Source organism: Pithys albifrons, chromosome 1 (genome assembly GCF_047495875.1).
Source record: "Pithys albifrons albifrons isolate INPA30051 chromosome 1, PitAlb_v1, whole genome shotgun sequence".
Classification (NCBI taxonomy): Eukaryota; Metazoa; Chordata; class Aves; order Passeriformes; family Thamnophilidae; genus Pithys; species Pithys albifrons.
The window spans coordinates 55982082-56003324 of NC_092458.1; the positions used below are offsets into that span (position 1 = coordinate 55982082).

The 21243-nt window shown below is 37.1% G+C and overlaps 1 protein-coding gene across 1 annotated transcript in view; it reads right to left on the reverse strand.

Moving 5' to 3' along the window:
- The window catches only part of VWA8 (von Willebrand factor A domain containing 8), a 184299-nt gene that overhangs the window by 41762 nt on the left and 121294 nt on the right, over positions 1-21243 (reverse strand). Inside the window, 10 exon segments of the mRNA XM_071550531.1 lie at positions 3993-4194; positions 5637-5791; positions 7646-7755; positions 8353-8478; positions 8574-8638; positions 9646-9700; positions 9702-9742; positions 16198-16400; positions 17448-17586; positions 18524-18632. Coding sequence (XP_071406632.1) covers positions 3993-4194; positions 5637-5791; positions 7646-7755; positions 8353-8478; positions 8574-8638; positions 9646-9700; positions 9702-9742; positions 16198-16400; positions 17448-17586; positions 18524-18632 — 1205 coding nt within the window.

Sequence of the window (21243 nt, forward strand, 5' to 3'; positions counted from 1 at the left end):
GAGAGTAAGAAGACAGTCACAGTTACAAAAGAACAATGTCTTTGTGTGGCAAATGCCAAAATTACACACAAAGAGAACACTGCTCACAAAAGCACTAATCAGGCATTACTGCAACGCCTAACTCACTGCTTTTATCTGTCACTGAAGATAATGTCAGTTGTATATGTGACTTTAAAAGCATACAGAGGAATGTTTCAAAACATTGTTTATGATTTTCAGTTGACAATTTCTCAGTAATATTAACTTAAATGTTGTTCCCTTAAATTGAACCACTCCTTCTGGAAACAGATTCTCAGTATCCAAAGATTTTATAACTTTACAGTAAATAGCTATGTACTATCAAGCATTCAATATTCAGTGTATGGACAGTTTAATGAATACAGCTCACACACAGTCCTTCTCTCAGAAATAATTTCTGTGTGTGTACCTACATTGGCTTTCGCCAACATACGAGCACACTTTGCCTGGGCTCGGAAGTGGCTTCCAGTTAGGAGCTGGCTTTCATCTGCCTGGAGCAAATCAAGGCTGTTTTTCCAAAAAGAAACAGAAGACAGAATGACATTGCACCACCGTATTGGTACAAAATGTCATTGTCACAAGATGAAAGCAAGTCTACATTGCCTTCAGAAACAAAGTATCTTTCACCTCCTCACAATGAAGTAGAGTCTGGCATTACCTGCAGAAGTGTTGAGGCTTGTACACAGTACACACACCAAGGACTGCTAAGATCAGCAGTACAAGGGGTCTAATATTCCAAGGAGTATACAGAATAACCCATAGCATCCCTTTATGCATAGCTACAGTATCTAGCTATCTATAGTGCCTACAGGAGCACATCTGTTGACTTTACTCATCTTCACAAAAATGGAAATATAAAACACATCAGAATTAGGAAAGAAAAAGGCTGGAAAAATGCAGGTTTGTGGGCCACAGACCACTTTTTGTTTTCCCTAGCTTTTGTTACTGTTCTAAAAGATGCTCTCTCTTTCGGTAGTAACTGAGAATAATATATACAGTAAAAATTCTCATGAAGATCTAGAACAAGGGCTAATACTGAATTGGAAAGGGTAGAACTGTGGGATAAGGATTAAAAATTAAGAAATTAGATAAGGAATATGAATCAAACAAATTAAATTACAAAAAGACAAAAGATTACATAGTAGGAGCTGAAGAAAAGGCAATCAAATGTTTAAATGCTCCATAGGAACAGCTGGCTAGGCCCCTGAACTGCAATCAACAATCTTACGATGGAACATGAATATCAGACCTGAGCAAGTGCACTTTTGCCAAAGCCTGATGGAGAAGAATATCTATGCACAGCTCTAGACATCAAGCTTTAAGGAAAACAGACACAATGTTCAGTTCTGGGCTACTCAGTACAAGGAAGACAAGGTGCAAGTCCAGCAGAGCGGTATGAAGATGATTAAGGGACTGGAGTATTTCCATTAAGAGGAAAGACTGGGGAAGAACTTCTTTACTGTGAGTGTGGGTAACTGAGCACTGGAACTGGATGGCCAGAGAGGTTTTGCAGTCTCCTTCCCCGGAGAAGAACTGTCCAGACACAAACTTGAGTAATGTACTCTAAGGAACCTTGCTTGATCAAGGAGGTTGGACTGGATGACATCCAGCGGTCCCTGAGAAGCCTACCCATCCTGTGATTCTGTAACATGAGACAGTCCTGGGGATGACAAAGAGGTGAGAACAGATGGGCTCTAAGGACAAATCTAAGGATTTTTTTTTTGTCTAAACAGAAACTCTTTAAAAACACACATCCAATCCTATTGAGAAGATCCTTATAAAGAGAGCAATATTTCCCCGAGTCAGTGAAAGGGACATGAAGTATTCTGTTTTATTTGAAGAAAAAAGAAAAGGATACTATGAAAAGATTTTGTATACAAGGAGAGTGAAACATTGCAACAGGCCAAGTGTTTAACAAACTTCAGTTAGGAAGAGACTACAGGTGTCATCCTGTACTCACATGAACAGGTGGACTAGATGATGTGTCGAGGTTATTCCAGTAACATTTTGTGTTACACTCCATGTTGTTCCAGTTAGCATCACACTAACAGAGATAGGCACTCAGTAACAGACTGTTATTTTATGTCCATCTATAGAAAGTGTTGAGAATCCAACTAAATATTTGCTCTCAAGTAGCCCTCATATCTATAGCCTTGTTTTTAGAATAAGCATTAATTCTTATTTGCTGGTTTCTCCTATGATCTCTTGTCTGAGTTTATATTTTGGGTCCATATATCTATTTGGCAGCCTTTCGGGAAATTATTACTTGTTATAGTTTCTTTTCAAATGTACCTATCATTCTGGTTTACAGTTTCAATAAAACACATAGGCAGTTATTTCTTTGCTTATTGTTCCTGGAACAGTTTCAGTAATACATACTGGAGCATGCTAGAGTTTGGCTGAGTACTTGAAATTATTAATAGAAATGGAAGGCTGTGTGCCAGAACTGACCAGTTGTCCAAGAAGATGAGAAGGAAAGCCTGATAGATATGGAAACAAAAGTAAAAATATAAAGCAACTTCTCAAAGGCAACAGAACACAGCAGTGCAAGAACTTCAAGTGACTGAGACGTATCTGATTTTATGTAGCAGGATGCCTTTGTTTCACTATACCATTTCCCAGGGAAGGATATGAAGACTCATAAAATGAAATCTCATACAACTTTTATAGTTAAATAACTACAAGTTTTCTAATGCAGAAACAACAGCACAGATGACTCATCAAGAAGACCCCATGAATTATGCAGCACCATCAGGAACAAGCGCTGAATTTTAAGGGACCAAGACTGTTAAGAAGCTATTGGTAGCTGTTAAATGTGTATTGAATTAAATATTCTGGCAGTTAGTGGTACTGAGAAGCAAACTCCAGAAGAAACAATAGCTCAGCAGAGAAGGTTGCAAACACAGAATCTCAAAATTAGCACTGTAAAAGAACTAGTACTTTATTATCTCACCTTCCAAGTGAGCAGATGAATGCATGCCTCTTTTCTTTTGTCTTCCCTTTTTCACTTGGAAATATTTATGATTCATGCCATAACAATGGCAATATTGGTTCCTCTAACCTAGTATCCTGTCTCCAAGAAATTCTTGAAAAGTGTAAGAACAGATAAGTGCACATGGTATTTTCCTCAGCCATCAATTAGTTCCAACCTAGAAGCTTCTTAAGATCAATGCCATGTCTATGTTTTTATGTCTACATATTTAGCAACTTTCCGGGGGTTTGTTCAGATTTTCTTTAGATCCATATTTCAGCATTCACAACATCCTTTGGGAAGTGGTTTCACAGGCTGGTTTCACAGGAGGTGAGTGAAGTTTGCAAAGTCATGAAGGTGATGGTTAAAGTGAATGCAGAACTGCTACTCACCCAAGCCTGCAATGCTAGAATAAGGAGTACTTGATAAACCTGGTAGGAGGAGATCAGTTGATCACAGAAAATGGTGAACCTGTAAGTTTGCTGTGAAAACACATTAGTTCAAAGAGGGCCCAGACAAACTTGTGGACAAGAGGTCCACAAAAGGAGATTTAAAGCCTGAGGCTTTAACATGCCTAGCAGAACAATTACAAATACTGAGAAAGTATGAAAGGAAAGACAAAAAAGTGCACAGGCTCACATGCATTCCCCAAATAACCTTTCCTATTGCCCTGCTGGGGCACTGAGTTAGTCAGACAACAGGTTTATGACTGCATCTCTGTGTGACACTGAGCAGAAACTGGAAATACTGGTGAAGGCTGATAGCTGAATTGGAATGATCATATTTCTATAGTGGGTTTCCAGTGCAGACAGAGGGATATTCAGAGTACAGACAGCATGTTAATATGATCCAAAATAATTTTTAAAATAAGTGCAACTATTCTCATTCCCTCTCAAATTCTTGCTCTGTGATTATTTAAGAACATTTTGGAAAAATTAGTAAGTGATCGCAGTTTGCAAAACAAAAAAACATGTGTGTTGCAGCACAAGTATGAACCTCTTACCTTTTGGGTAAATGTCTTTCAAAGGCACATCTCCAGGTGCTAAAATTCTGACTATTTGATTAGAAGCCAATAAAGTTACACAATTGGTTTGTTTTGCAGCTCCTGTTTTCCTCTGGGCTCCATAATAAAATGGATCAGAAGGAGAAGCCCGTTTTTGACTCAGAGAAGAGTTTCTTTTCCAGCTATACACTTCACTGGGAGACTGCAAGAGAGAAGGAGTCTAGTGAAGAAAATGTTACTATTACTGAGCCTAAGAACACACATTTCTTGGTAAGTTCCACATCTTATTTAATTTCAAATCAAATGTGGCTATTGTGGCTACTTCTTATGTTATCACATGACAAGGAAAAACCTTGATTATTTTGTCACCAAAAACTCCTATAGGAGTGAAAAACAACAAACCATTTGCACAAGTTTTAGGCATTGAGACTCTCTGAAGATCTGAAGTTGAAGTGCTTGTTAAGCTGAGCACTGCTAGCACAAGTAAGATAACCTTGCTCATACTAAACGCTTGCACCACTAACACTAAGCACTGAATCTGAAGTTTTGCTCCATCACCCTTAAATTCACTCTTAGCACTCCCCCTTCAACATTCACATGGACATCTAAAACCATGTATGAACCTTACTCTAAATCAGGCAGAGCAAAATGCTTCATCAGCATTGGTGTGTTACTACTTAAGTGTGTAGCACCTTTAGTACTCCATCCTCCAAACCACCTCCCTTTTCTAGCAATAAACTCACATCTATTATAAATAACATGAAAAGCTACAATAATCAATCTGGTCATATAAATCTAGATCATGGAAAACTCAAAAGCTAATTGCAAATATAGGGAATGTCTTATGGTCAAAAACATAATATTTGAATCCTTTGGGATTTCAAAGTATTTTCTTTTGCCATTTGGCTTTCCTAAAATTCACGTACGTTAACACTCATATTTTCTAATTTGCCCCAATTTATTAAGCAAACACAACTTACAATTATTTATTGCATAAGCACTACATTTTTATGTATCATTAGGTGGCAAATATAAAAAAGAAGTTCAAAGAGTTGAACATACTGCTTCTATTTTCCTCATGTTTACCTCCACTCCTTGCAACACTCCTAGTCACTACACTGCTAAGTTTCAGTTTCCTTTTTGGTTCTTTTCTAATTCTGTCACAACAGTGAGCAGAGTTACCTGCAGTATTTACACTCAACCACATTATTCAATAGCAAAGGGGCTGTATACTTTTGCTACCATTTTCTCTATATTTTTTTCTTTTTCTTAAATGTAGTCTTGCTACCTGCTGAACACTGAGCAAAAAGTTCACACTGAACAGTTCAAAATTATAGATACCCTTTTTGTCAGTTGTTACATTTAATTAAAAAAATGTAAAAACACATGATTTAGAAAATATTCCTCTAGCCAGCATTGACAATGAATTTTGTCTGTGCTAGACATTGTCCAATTTCCTATTATTTAAAACCCCATTGAAATCTCTCTAGATTAGACTACCCTAACAAATGGTGTACACTGCATGAATTTGTCACTTACTGTCATTCCCTTCTTTTTCCATATAATTTGGTGAACAGGTACTTAACTGGTTACAGAATAAGTGAGATCATATTACTTCATCGTATAATAACGCCGAATATTTACCAAGAGGTCTGGGAAACCAATAACAATGGTAGCATAATTATGTTCATCTGAGAAGATCCTGTTGGGGGAGCTGATCTTTTGTCCCACAGCTGCACTAAGGTTTTCTGAAGATAGCTGGTCACTTGAAACTGCATGCGGCACACACAGTTCTGAAGCTAAACAGGGAAATTAAACAAAAGGAAAGTCATTAAATCCAGATGTGCAGTAGGAAACAATATGAACCGTACGAGTGCTGAGCACTGAACATTGCTATTACTTTGAGCATAAAATTACTAAAGAGCAGAAGATCTGATTATACTATACTATACCGCAGAAAATCAATCAAGAAATAATCTTATTTTTGCCAAGTTAAGTACTTCAAATCAGGAAATACTTCCTTTGTAGATGCTTATACCACTTAAGTTTGCTCTCTACTGTGCTAACAAGGCAGGAAGCCTATGGAATAAAACAGCATGTGATCTCATTGAAAATTGTTATAATGCAAATGCACCAAAAGGAAAAATGTAGGTTTGCACAGGTAAGTGTCAATGTGACATTTCTCAGTGACTGTCTGGCTGTCTTTGAAATTTAAATAATATTGTTTGTAATGCATTTCTGTTAAATAATGGTCTAGTTTACTTTGTTCATAAGCTAAGGAAAACTAAATTTTATTCTGTGCAACTGTAAGAGCCTTTTTTGCCTCAAATTATCAACAAAGTCAGAACTTGCTGTCTTGAGTTCTGCAGCATACACTGTTTCCACTTCAGTGGGCAGACTGTGCCATTCACCCAGCACCAGGAGAAAGGCCTTTTCCCTCAAAGGATAAATGAGCTACTGGTTTGGGTCAGCAGTAAACCCACACCGGTTTACCATTTGTTAGTTCTCCTGCCACAGGTTCTGCCTTAAAGAACAAGAACAGGCTGAAAATGTTCCATTTGGGGTTTGCTGGATGATTTGGAAAAAAAGTGGAGAGGGGATATGATAACTTTTTAAATGGACAGAGAAGAAATCAGATAACAAAGGATAAAAATAGCACAGAAAATATGTAGCAAAAAACTGTCCAGAAATATTTTGAGACTGGAAATTATAATAATGTTTCTATCCATCTCAGGAATGATACTTTAGAGCAGTTTCTAAATAAGGTAGTAAGAGGAAGGAAACTACTGTGCTCTGATGGCACTTGATAAGTTGGTAGAGTAAACTGTACAAGAGATAAAAAGGATTCAAGATATTTAGACTGTAGCTAGTTTTTGGTATCCACTTTGTTGCTGTTTATGTAAAATAAGCCCTATTTATTATTTGTCAATAACATTTGCTTGTATCATGTTTACACTGTGTTAATCTCATTTTTCATACTAATGCCAGCCACAAGAAGCAGAACAAAACTTTTCCCCTCTTTAACACATATAAAGTGGTTTCTGTATTTGTTTCCTCTGCCTCTGTAAGACAAAATGGGCAAAACTTATTAACTCTTAGGAGGGAGGCACATGTGCTTCCAGTGTTATTAAACCAAGTAGACGAAAGATTTTGTGCACCATGATCAAATGCTCAGGGTTGAAAATGCTAACAGATCTGAAGACAGACAGATCTTGGCAGGCAGAATGATGACCACTGGAGATTTCTGCCTGATTCTGTAATTAAGACATGCCTCAGTGCCTAGCATGATCTGGGAATTTTACTTATCAAATTCCCCCTATCTTTCAACACGGGAGTGATGGCCTCGATGCCATCCTGCATGCTACTGACAGAACTACAGAAACCGTGAGTTCTGTTCTAACAGTAGGTCTTTTGTTATTTTTCTGAGGGTGCTACAATGAAAAAAAAAAAGGTGCTTTATTCAAATAACCTGCAGTTTGGGCATGGGATGTGCCTTGCCATGTGAAAAGTTATTAAGTAAACATGATAAGGGAAGGACAAAAAGAATCAAAGAGAAGGTTACTCAGACATTTAAAGAGGCTTGTTTGTGCAGCTGCAAACAGAAATGATTAAAAAAAAGAAAAGAAGGAACTAGCCAAGCTTGTATTCAATACCTGTTGTTAAGCCAAATCCCATTTCAGCAGGCTCTTCACTCAACGCATACAGCTGGCAAACCTCACTGTCTTGAGATTCCATATGGGCACGCTTGGTTAAAAGAAATTTCCTGTAAAGGATGCACATTTATAATAATTCCTAGCTAAGTGTGTAACTCTAAACAAGAAGTTTTATCTTCTGAAACTGTGAAAACATTCTACATTTATATAAACAAGGTTATCAACACCTTTTGATAAAACTAAGTACAATTTACCAACATCTGTGAAATAGGAAAGGGTAAGGCAGCAAGTGGCAGATTTGTTTTCTGGTAACTATTTACACACTTTCATTTGCTGTGTGTTTATGAAAATAAGAGTGCAGAAACACTTCTTTCATGTGACCACAAAAGTAAAGCAAGTAGGTGCCAACTCTGGACAACATGTCTGTATTTCCAAAACCAGGTCCACCAACATCCTTTCTCAGTAAAATCAGTATTAACATGCACACAAAGATAGTCTACACTTTCAGAGGCAGGCATATCGTGTTCATTTCCTACTCTAAAAGCCTACCTGCAGTTTCACCATAGTAAATCTGCATCTTAAACACCAACTCTGAAGTACAGTCAGTCTCACAAACTGAAAAAACAACTATGAGACCAGGAGTGAGCCTCCTGAACATAAACAAGACACAATCAATAATGCCATTAAGAAAATCAGGCTGAACTAACTTATTTGTTTCATTTTCCACCAAGAGCCACCGGTCTTCAGCTGCCAGGAAAACAGATTTCACATTGATTGGAAGGGAGATGGTATGAGTTTGACCCTCCAATACGTCCAGGACAATAAGGTGGTTTCTGTAAAATTGGAAGCCAAGAAAATAATCAGATGGGATATACACAAGGAGATCTGTTATAAATCAATATAATACAGGGATATAATTTATTCTCACCCTGCTTCTTTGTAGAACACCAGCCAGTTTTTGTGTGAAAACTCTCGGCACATTTTGTAGTTGCTCTGTATAAAAATATATCATAGAGCAATTAGTGTCTGTTAGATTTATCCTAGTAAGTTTCCCTGACTTCCCTGAAAGTGTACTACTTTTTTCCCTTTATTTAGATGAATCCATGGCATTAATTACCTCTCAAAATGCTGTCTAGCCTGCCTTGTTCCTAGTCATGTAATTGCATAATAACTGAGTTCATTATTTTGGACATAGTTCCTTGTAACAAAATGTTCCACTATTTCCAGTTCTAGCTCCAAAGAGGGATATTTTAAAGAGACATGTCTTCAGACTATCCTTTCTTTCTTCCTTCCTTCCTTCCTTCCTTCCTTCCTTCCTTCCTTCCTTCCTTCCTTCCTTCCTTCCTTCCTTCCTTCCTTCCTTCCTTCCTTCCTTCCTTCCTTCCTTCCTTCCTTCCTTCCTTCCTTCCTTCCTTCCTTCCTTCCTTCCTTCCTTCCTTCCTTCCTTCCTTCCTTCCTTCCTTCCTTCCTTCCTTCCTTCCTTCCTTCCTTCCTTCCTTCCTTCCTTCCTTCCTTCCTTCCTTCCTTCCTTCCTTCCTTCCTTCCTTCCTTCCTTCCTTCCTTCCTTCCTTCCTTCCTTCCTTCCTTCCTTCCTTCCTTCCTTCCTTCCTTCCTTCCTTCCTTCCTTCCTTCCTTCCTTCCTTCCTTCCTTCCTTCCTTCCTTCCTTCCTTCCTTCCTTCCTTCCTTCCTTCCTTCCTTCCTTCCTTCCTTCCTTCCTTCCTTCCTTCCTTCCTTCCTTCCTTCCTTCCTTTCTTCCTTTCTTTCTTTTCTTTCTTCCTTTCTTCCCTTTCTTCCCTTTCTTTCCTTTCTTTCCTTCACATCATTATGCTGTAACAATGTTATTTTCTGTGTAAGACATTTAAACATACATAAGAGTAAACAATTAAGTGCTTGGGCTGTAAAACCAGAAAATTTTAACAATCCTGGGACAGCTTTTTCAATACTGAGCTTTGATTTAAAAATCAAACTAAGTATAATAGAAGCAAGTGCTAGTTCTCACCATCTCTTCTTTGTTACTCCACCAAGATGTTCTCTTAGGAGACTCTTGAGCATCTAAGGGCACCATTGCTTGTATCCAGCAACAACACAACATTGCTCTGTAAATGAAAAGCAGAATCAGCTACATCTCAAGCTCACTTAAGAGACTACAGCAAATCTATCTGAAGCACTTTTGCAACTCCAGCAACTTAGGATATTTTGAAAAATGACCTAGATTTTGTTGGAAAACATAAGCTGAATTTCCTTGGTTCATTTCAAAGTTCATAAAGAAACTGAATTTGATAGATTAAGTACATGCAAGGGCTGTAATGATATTACAGATATCCATAATGTTTTATCGCTATGTCTCACAACCACTTCCACATAAGCTCTAGGAACCAGACTAGTATGGCTTACATGCCCAAGCAGTGGTCAGCTACAGGTGAGAGGCACAACAATTTGTTTAGTCAAGTCACTAAAATATTTAAGTTTTTATGTTTTCTTATCATTCCTCTAATGTACCCATTGCTTCAGTCCCAGCGCAGATGACAAACCAGTGAGAGAATAAATGGCCTAGTACTTCCTCTGCAAGTTCATACTTATGATACTGTAGAGCCTATTCAATACCCCAGTGAGTGACAATCCTTCTGTAACCTGCATGCTCAGACCAACTTAGAGTGTCAGAGGTAGCAGAGCTGTGGGAGGACAGCAGGACAACTGAAGTTGGTGAATAGCAAACAGGATACTGAACACAGTGGTGCAAGTGTTCTCCACATGTCACATGAAAATATGGTATGCTAAATTCTGAACTGCAGATTTCTCAGTTTGTTACTCAATGCCCAAGGGTCCCCATATGTTGTCAAATGATGGGGGCAGTTTAAACATTTCTTTTTGCAAAATAATATAGCTAGTCCTAATGTGTTACCTAAGAATTCCAGAGAAGTCATTCAGGGCCAACCTTAACTGCATCAAATGAAATTTAAAAGGTAAAAAGGAACAAGTTAATTAAGCCTTGGGCTGAATTTTTTGTTTGCCATTCAAGGAAACGTTCGGTTCTGCAAGGACATTAGGTTCTGCAGGGACTTACTAAAAGTAAACTATCTACGTACAACATGTGCAATAACGCATGATAGACGTTAAGGAAGTAAAACATAAATTCCCACGAATTCCTCTAAGTGAAACAAATACAAACAATCTGAGTCACAGCAGTTTTGTTCTTTTTGGGTACCCTTCATACTTTCACTAGAATTCTTTGTGAGAGTTAACTTTAATAATGAGAGTAATTTGAAACTAAATATGGTAATGCATTTAAAATATTGTCATGTTATTTGGAGCATTTGGGAATTTCAGTTCAAGTTCAATATTTCTAAAACAAGAATTTTGCTTATGTATTACAAACCAAAATTATATAAATGTAGTTCGGGGGAAAAAAAAGGGCATTTGCTTTGGATTTTGGTTTTCTGCCATACTCTATTTATACAATTCTGTAACAGCACTGTTTTACTGAAGCAATGCATTAGTCTTCAATGTGAGATAAGGAACACATAAGAATCAATTACATTTTTTCACTTAGTGTTAAGTTTATGAAAGTGTTGGTAATATAAAAAGCCTCTCTACCCCACCCCTTTTGATGTTAATGGTTTCCTTCTGTGCTAAGTTACTGATGTATATTCTGTCTGTGTTTAAGAATAGATTTTTGCGTCACTTGTGAACACATCCAAGAGCAGCTTTGGCAACTCTTCAAGTGGGCTGGGAAAAGACATTGGTGTGCAATTCCGCTGTGTTTGTTCTTGATTGGGAGAAAAGTAACCTTTGGGTGACCTCCCAACCCCAGTCTCTGGAATTCCAAGCTCTGGGCAGATGCAATAACCAATCTTGTGAAGTGGTGTGCCTTTATTTTTAGTTGCTGCAAAGTTTCCCTTTCCTTACTGCTGTTTTTATTTTAGCCAGCATTTTCCTCTAAAAAGTCCTTAAATCAAACAGGGCTGTGATTTCATTTTGCTGCTATGGGAAGTTGTTCCTTACGGTATTGCAGAGAGAGTGGAGAGCTTGGGGAATTTTCAGAGTGGGACAGTACAAGTAAGTTGCTTTTAACTCTCCTGTATTTTTCTCCCCAAACTCACTGTTAGTTTTGATCTCTTCTACCCCAGATGCTCATGTCCTGAGCAAGCAGGCTTGCAAATACAGACGTTTCTTAGCTGTCAGCTTCAGAGTGAGGCTGATCTTTAGCATGGCAGGGTTATAATCCCTCCATACCTCTTCTTACCTCCTGTCTCACTTTTCTTTTAGAGTCAGTCAAGGATCTCTTGATTGATACACATGTAACAATCCTGACATGTTAGGCACGGATACAAACACTACTATACTGTTCATCAGGTTCAACTGAAAAAGGTCTGTGCAAGAAATTGTGGTTTGGGGCTCAAACCTCCGTGTCTGCAGAGGTAGGGAAATGTATGCAAGTAGATTACTGGTATCTTAATTAATGCAAGTGTTGTCTTTCAGTTGATTTGGGAGACTCATTGTACTAAAAATTTCAGTGAACTGGGATACAGATATAATAGAGATAAGTAGAGATATAAACTTTGTGCTTATGGAAAATGAGTCTTCTACCTTTCTATAGGAGGTGCACACATTTCCATGTAAGCAGACCTTTTCTATATGGTGTGCTTATAGAAAATGCAAGTTTTATATAATAGAAAAGAATTAAATAATATCAACTAGGTTTTAAAGAAAATGCACCTTTTGTCCTGAAGACATACATCAGAATATTATGGAGACTAGGGTCAGAAGTTACTACTACTATGTTACAGGTACTTCCATACTCAATAATAATGTGCTTCAGGCCAGATCACAAACTTTAAAAAGTCTTCCTTTAAAGGATGATTGCCATCTTCTATATGTAGAGAGTGAGGTGGATATCTGTGTCAGATTCTGTGCCACAGACTTCCTCACTCCCTTGTTATCAGAGAGCTTTGACAGAACTGCAGCAGCACGTGGAACAGAGAAAAGCACTTCCCTCCCTCCCCACCCTACTTCCTGACCAAGAAATGTAAATGCAGAGTTAAAGGATGCTGGTAGGACACTGCTTGGACTAACATTGTCGCACTCCTTGATGTAGACTGTAGTTACTCTGTTTGTCCAGTTGTAGCCTTTTAACAGAGTAAAGTGCTTGTAAAAAAAACTGGAAGTGTGCTGTTATTTTATAGGCAAATCAATTCTCCATATGCATTTTGCTCCTACAACCCTATGTAGAACCATGCATAAAGTTATCAAAATTCTTTTCAGTCTGTATTTGCTCTCCTTCTGAGCAGTAAAAGCAATAGCTGCAGAAAAGAAAAAGTATAATTGGTGGGCACAAAGCTTTAATGGAAGTACACCCTGAAGTACTCGTGGGCAGGGGCATTGTTGCTTTGAAAAGATGAATGCAATTCTCATGTTACAAGGAAGTTACTTGAGATTTCTGAAGTCCTTTCAAAGTCTATCACTTTAGTCTGAACAAAAAGATAAAGCCAAACAGGCTGCAATCACCCAGTCCAATGGCCACTGTGAGGAATAAAATCATTTACCCTTTCTTGCAAGAAGATGTAAATGTGCCTTAAAATGAGATAAATTGCCCATTTGTGCTATTAAGTAAAATCCCCGAGGAGTTTACTTTCAGTAAATTTTTATTTAAATGGACAGGAAGGAATGGTGATTTTTCATTTTATTTCACTGGAGGGCTCTACTGAATCCAGATGGATGTCATCTGTGAAATAAATCACACAAGCTTATTTGAAAAGCCACGATATCATCATTTCATCTCTTCCAATAAGGTTATCTCCTGTTTGAAATTGTTTTCTTTTATAAATTAGTCAGAAACATTCATCTCCAAAGACCTTTATTAAAAGAAAAAATGGAAAAAATTGCTTTTGGCATTGTCTAATTGATGGATTATATTATTTATGAAATAGCAGCTGTCAAGTGGCCTTTTTATTTAAAAAATGCAAGCTCTTATTTCTACAAATATTGTTAATACTTCTTGGTCTTCTGCGAGTACACACAGATGAACTGATAAAGCATCACATACATCATTTATATTACTTGTTTTCCTTGTTTTGTTTGATGCACCCTTAGCACAAGGAGCTAACCCTTGTCCAAAATACAGATGTTCCACTAATCTACCTTTCTTAACATGTGAATGCTGCAAATTCTGAGTTGATGCCTGCAAGTGACCCTAGTACACCCAAAATCAGGCATCTTGACTATATGTTAAGGCTCCTTGTGCTGCCCAGTAGAAAGAGAGAGGCACTTCCAGAGGGCAATTCAACATGTTCTACCTTAGCTGGGATGAAAAGCTCTTCACATCACCTTTATTCTCCCAGAAAATACAGACAGAACTTGGATTATTATCTTACACCATATACTTACCTGCTAATATCAAGAATAACACATTTAATTTCATACATACACAACATCCACATCATTTCACAGGTGCACAGAGCACATGATTTTTCCATGGCTCCACTGCAGAAAGAGTTGGGAATAAAACCTAAAACAGCAGTGTTTGTCTGACCTATGCTTTGGTGCCTCACTTAAAAACCAATCCCAAATAACTTGCTAACGTAGCCCCTGGCTACAAGAATCCAATATAGAAAAGAATCCCCTTTTTTGGATGCAAGATGTGCGAGATGCTTGCTTAAGTTCTCAAGAAGTCAGAAATTACTTTTTAATGGTGTCCTAAGTATACAATGACTTTTTGCAATCAAGTTGGTAATTAAATTAAATATATTTTCACAACCAAATGACTAAGGTCTGCCTTAATGGTAACACTCTGTAAAAAGTCTTAAAATAATGCAAAACATTCAGAATATTTTAATTCTGTATTATTTTCCAGCAGTGTAAAACAGGCTTATTTTCAGACAGGACTTATTCACCTGTAGCACTTGCCAAGAAAGGCAAGTTTGAAACTGGCAATATATTAACTTTGCCAGAGAAAAACATGAGGTTACATCTGGAAAGGGACACTGAGCTACCATAGTCTCTCCACAGAACAAATTTTACTTGAGCCTGAAAAATATATCTGTCACACTATCACTGAAAAATATATTCCATGAGGACAGACAAAACCAGACACTGAGAAAAACTACCTAAAGCTTCACAGAAGAACCTTTGATAAAAACTTCATTTCAGATACCAAATGCTACTGTGATTTAGTTAAAAACAAAACAGTAGATATTTTAGAGAATTAGAAAGCAAGGAATATTGCTGGCTTGATATTAAAAAGTGTGAGACATTCTAAACATTCTTAGATACAAGATAGACTGCCATCTGTTTTAGTTTCCTGCACCAACTTCACCAGAGAAGGATAAGGATTATTTAGAACCATGTAAGTGTGTTATGTGCACCTCAAAATAGTCCACATGGTACTTCTATAGCTGTTCAAGAAGCAGGTAACCTCAGAATCATATTTTTTCCAACTTGCATCGGAAAGTGTCCAAAACTAAGCCAAAAAAGGCACAGGCAATTCTACTAAAGGCAGAAGAATTGTGTCTCTCATAAGGCATTGAGCTTATCTGTAGTGTTTGACACTAGAAAGTAGCACTGACACTTGACAAACATTCCTGGAACAACAATATCACAGAAACACTAGAAATGACTGAAAACTACTTAACACCCCAACCCAATGTAGGAAAGGTTCTTCTAGATTGAAGTCTCTCACATACTGAAAAATGCCCAGAAGAAATTCAGAAAAGCAAAAGGGAAAACCAGTCAACAACAATGACCAGATTTAATGCCCAGGTCAAACCACAATAACTGGCAGGTAACACAATACACTATTATTAATGTTAAAAAGTGAACAGCAGCATCACTGTATACACTGTTGTCTCTTCCCAGTCCTGATAGCAAGGGAAAGTGGGAAGTATGCAATACTGGTCTTTAAAAGACCAGTTTGAGTCAAACCAACACAGAAGTTGTTAGTGGTTCTAAATTTGCATTGCTGATACCCTGGATGTTAAGGTTTACATAGTCTTCTTTCTAATATCGATACTTCAGAGGTTAAGAGAATGAGAAATGGGTTCACCATACAAATCAAAAATAGTGGCATGAAGAAAATACAACCAATATTTAACTTTGTCACTCAGAAAATGTCTTTTTTATATACTAACTGAAAAGCAAAAAGTGGACAAGACTGGAGCAGACCTTAAGTTCACATAAAACACCTTACTCTGGACTTCACACTGTGCAAACATGTTGCTTGTCTGAGACTCCTGAACTTGACCCACTGTCTCCCTTTCTCCCCATGAAGGCCAACCTCTCTCTATCAGTAAGAGAAGTAAGATAAGCAGGTAGAACTTACCTTCAAGAAAGCAAAAGGACATTGTCCAACTAAAAGTGCGAGAGGAAAATCCCCACTTAAAAATTAAAGATGAAGGGAACTCCCAAGATTCAATTACAGTAAAAGAGAGAACATTGAGCAGGAGGAGCAGCTTGTCCAGGCTATTTTAGCCTATAGAAGTAGAGTTCTCAGTGACCCCACCCTCATAATGCTACTTTGCTCATCACTAAACATTTATTTGTGTTTTAACTTTTTTACCTCCTCTTCATGTAGAACCACTTGACCTTTAAGTGGATTTCCCAGAGGGGCCACAGTCACAAAAGGTTGCCAGACACTTCCAACTGTTCTTGGGAAGAGGTCATAAAGATCCACAAAGTATCCACTCTTACTAGAAACGTTCATGAAGTACAAAGCAACAGGATTGCAGGTAGTAACATAAAGAACATTTTCGGGTTCCTCTTCTGAAATAAGAATAGAAAATAATGAAAGGCTACTGACATTGCACATTACTCTTCTAGAAATATATGTGCCATAAACTTTGCAGATGATATAGCAAAAAGCACACGAAGATTACCACTGTTGAGACAGGAAGATAAAGAGAGAAATAATCTCGTGATATTAACTAAATGTTAACAGGCAGAATCTTGTGGTACTATTGATAAACAAGTAGTCCAAAGCACATTTGTGTAGACAGGACTGCAGCATCTGCCAGCTGCTAGTATGTAAAAAACCTGTTCATTTGATTTTGGTTGTTTATAATCCTGGTTCATTTTCCTTCTCTACCTCATCGTCCCTCAAAAGTCATGTATAATAATTAAACATGGGATGAATGTAAACATACAGAACTTTCCACATGCAGCAGCTTCCTGAATTATTTCAGATAATTCTCGAAATCAATACAAAGCCACCTAATTTCTGGAGTTTTGCCATAACAGTCTGCTAAGGTATTTAAAAATTGGACTATAAGAAGAAAAAGCAGCGTTCCAGTACTGATCATTAATGACCTGTTTATCATACACAATAAAGTTCAGACATATTTTATGAACATTATTATTATTTATCAATATTCTCAATGGTGCAATTTACTTTGGGATGTAAGCAGGAGAGGTAACTAAGGCAGGCTTGATTCAGTGAAAGAATTTTAACGAGTATGAACACAGGGGAAAAATGCACAGCACCCTCCAAGCTAAAAGATCTGTATTAAAACTGAACTGAGAGAAGAAAAGTCAAAGAATCATTTTTGTGAAGCAATGTAGTGCCAAACACACAAATTAAACAGACTTGCAATTTTGTGGCTGTGTTCTGCCTTAATTACACATCTTTCTCTTAGTTTGAGAAAGATGAATATCCTTACAAAGACCACAATGACTCACGTTAAATGTAAATACACTGAAGTGTTATTACTACACTTAGGAAGACAACAGCCTAGTCCTTTATCATCTGCAGGGTATCTCATTCTTTATAGGATTTGGGATCACTACAAAAGTTTGTAGCCTTTCTTACTGTACCTTTTGTTACTGTGACATCACAAACTATGTTAATTTCATCTAAAGGCAGTGTCCAAAAAGCAAGTTCTTCAGTAAAGTTGAGGGACCTGGCTTCATGTCGTTCCAGTGGAAAGCCTTGAATATTTAAGTAGACAGGGCCCTAAAACAAATGATAACAAATGAGGGCTTCCTAAAATATCCCACTCTCCATTCTTTATGAAAATCTAGAAATCTTCTTCAAGGCATAGTACTATTAACACAAAACTAGACCAATTACTAACTAAATAAAAGGGAAAAAGAAATGCTTTTCTGCAAGCTCTCTAAACGTCCCTATTACCATTTGTATTACAGTATGGAAACCATTATGCCTTTTCTCTTTAGTCTTTTAATGGTGTGGAACCATTATTGCTTAGTGCCACAAAGGAGATATCATGTACTTATAAAAAACCAGTTCATACAAGGAAAAAAATTCAGAATATTTTTGTTTCAAAAAAGTTTAATGGAGATTTCTCATTATATAAAGTTTAAATCTCCCCTCTACACCACATTAGAAGTTAGCATTTTTCCTTACTCACTGGGGTAATAATTACAGAAGTTAAGGCAAGAAGCCAGAGCTGAAAAGGACTTAGAAACTTTGGCTACAGATTAAATTGTACCAAAGTTTCAGATTCAAACTTGAAAGTGCCAAAGACCCCTAGGAATTCAGCCGAATGCAAAATAGAAAAAGAAAACAGCTTTCTTTTCAGTTTCTGATCATAGTCAATAATTGAGGTCTGGGGCCTGAAACTGGCCACCCTCAAGCATCCAAGACAGCTACAAAGTTCTTTCACATAAGATATTTTCAACATCCTTCTCAAAACCTCTTTTCAGGCACTGCTGACAAGCTTAGCAATTTTAAAGCACATCTTACATAGTGAGAGCTAGGTATAGAAAAATGGTAATTTTTCTAATCAGTATAAAATCCCCACAAGCAAATGACAAGGACCACACTCTGTATACACTCTTTTTCCTGAAGAAATCAATCACATTTTAGATTCTTCACGTCCCAACACATGAAACCAGAATTATACAAAGTAAAAAAAAATTAAAAGACAAACCTTTACATCTATTTTTTGAGTTCCTGATGGACACAGCAGCTTCTGTTGTGCATTTCCTGACCGATCAACTTTCCAGTAGCCCATAAATTTATGATCTGGTAATGGCAGTCTGTCAAATAATGCAGGAACAAATGAATTTGTACATTTATTAACCAGCAACTGATATAGAATAAATAATTTAACAACTGCATTTTTCCAGTGAAATTTATCTGAAGATTCCTTGCTAAGTATTTCATTCCTTTTTACATTTTAAATCACAACAATTTTAGCCCTATGTAATACTTATACAGTCACAACCTAAGCAGTATCATAAAAGAAGAAGCAATGCATATAAATGGCCTCAAAAGGAAAAGTTTTCCCATCTGAATTATGGGAGATATGCAGCAAAATATATCCAAACTATGTCTTGCTTTGCTTTATTCTGATCAGGCAGGGTGTGATAGCATCCCTTCAAGAAACTCCTCTCAGTGGCTCCCTCATCTAAAGCCTGGCAGAATAAGCACAGTAAACAATGTAGCTAGTTAATAATGCAATAAAAGTTCCATGAATTATTTCCCTTTATTTTACCACTGCTCACGTGAACAAAGGCAAAGGAATACAGACATGCAACTATCCCACTGTCTTCTGGCCAATACCACCTACAGAAAGGACAGGGACATCTTCAAAAGCTTCCCTTGGTCTAATTTATTGATTTCTGTACCTTTTATTTATGGAAGAAATATAGAGACCACAGAAAAACTCATTTATATAGGAAAAGAAAATGTTGATGTATGACAAAGTAGCATGATGGCAAAATAGGGACAGCATAATTTTTCTTTCTTTCCTCTGAAGTGATTTGCAACCACTGAAAGCAGATTGACTTAATAAACTGGCACAAATACCTTTGAGCTAATGAACTCATAACTTTTGGTTTCTTTTACTTGGGATCAGTTGCTCCTAAAGAGACCTCCTATCAAAACAACATTCTGTGTTACATGTCATTGCACATTATTGTACAGCTACAGGACTTGGCAAAAGAATAGAAGACATTCCTTCTCCCAGTTTCTATAAATATCTTCAAAGTCTATTTTAAGGAAGTTCTCTTAGACTGTTTGTTAAAAGTATCTGCTTGGCCTCTTCTGTCCCATCTGATGATTCTCATTCCTACTATTACAATTATTTTCCTTCTCTTCACCAGCCAACCTGGCCCTTCTCGATATTAGAGGTTTGTTTAATTTCTTCTTATTTTTTTCGGAGTAAGAAGGGATCCCAAATTAAAAACAAAACAAAATAAACTAACCAACCAAACAAAAACTTCAGTTGGACTACATATGAAACTTAGGGAATTTTATTTTATTTTTCCCCTAGAAACTCAAAGGAAAAGTCAGGGAATGAACACAAATATCCTCTAACCTTTGCTACTCACGCAGGACAGATGTGTTAGCATTTCTTAATGGTATACTGACACCAAACCTCAAGCAACCAGAAGCCAGGAATCACAGGCAGATAGACACTCAGCTTCCATCACCACTATGTGTTTGGACCATCTGCCAAGACAGTCAGACAGCCAAAGACACTTTTTGCAAAAAAGAAAATTATTTGGATGTTATAGTTGCTGGTGCTCATAGATAAACATCCAGCTACCAGCAATATACCATTGGTGCACTTAATGAGGAAAATGCATTTCATTAATTCCCCCTCTCAGCCAAAGAACCAGGAGAGTCTTTACTGCCCCTTTGTTGTCTAATTAATGTCAATAGATATCAGTGTTGGCAGAGTGATTAATTTTGACTTCTTCCTCACTTCAGCTTGCATTTTTCCATTCTTTACACCTAGCTAATCTAGCCAAAATTCTTCCCAAATTAAGAAATGAAGCCAGATTAAAAAAAAACCCCAAAACAAACAACCCCAAAACAACAACAAAAATCAAGCAAGTACAATATGGCAGATGACAACATTCAAAACCACCAGGAAAAAAAATTTCAGAGTGCGCTATTTCAACATACACAAAATTCTTAGAGAAATTTATTCATGCAGTTGGAAAACAGGAAAACAATCAAGCCACAATATTAAATTTCAATTTAGATGTCTATGAACTAAAATTTTACTTCAGTTCTCCATTTGAGTTTCTAAATGATTTGTTGGCAAAACATTGGTTATGTCTTGAGCCACAAGCTGTCTTGTGTGCAAAAAAACCCTGGAGACTTATTTTTGCTCCATGACTCTGAGTAGTATAATCTCTGATATGTCTATAATCAGTAATAATTATTTCCTGTTAGCTCAGTGGAACATCGACTACCACAAGGACTTGGACTTTAGTTTTAATTCCTTACACATTACTCCCATGGACAACATCCTAGAAATCAACAGTTCCACTAACAATCATGAGTGGCTATTAAAATGTAAAACAAAACATATGTAAATAACCAGCTCTAACCAAACACCCTGCTTTATATAGCAACAGAATTACAGATTGCATTCCCAAAGAAACAAAACATTTCCACTCTGTTTCAGCGTTCTGGAGATTTTCTTTGCAAATAGTTACTCTCTCCCCCCAGGAAAACTGATTTCTCCTTTCTCCCAGATTCCTGAGGTTTAGTTCTCTTCCCTCCTCCTAAATGACTTAAGTTTTCTGAGGCAGCAGACCAAGTCATCATAAACAGCAAAGAGGAGAGAAATGTAGATGAGAATTTAAGCATAAAACAGAAAGCAGAGTTCATAACAGACAGTTCTTTGTCAGG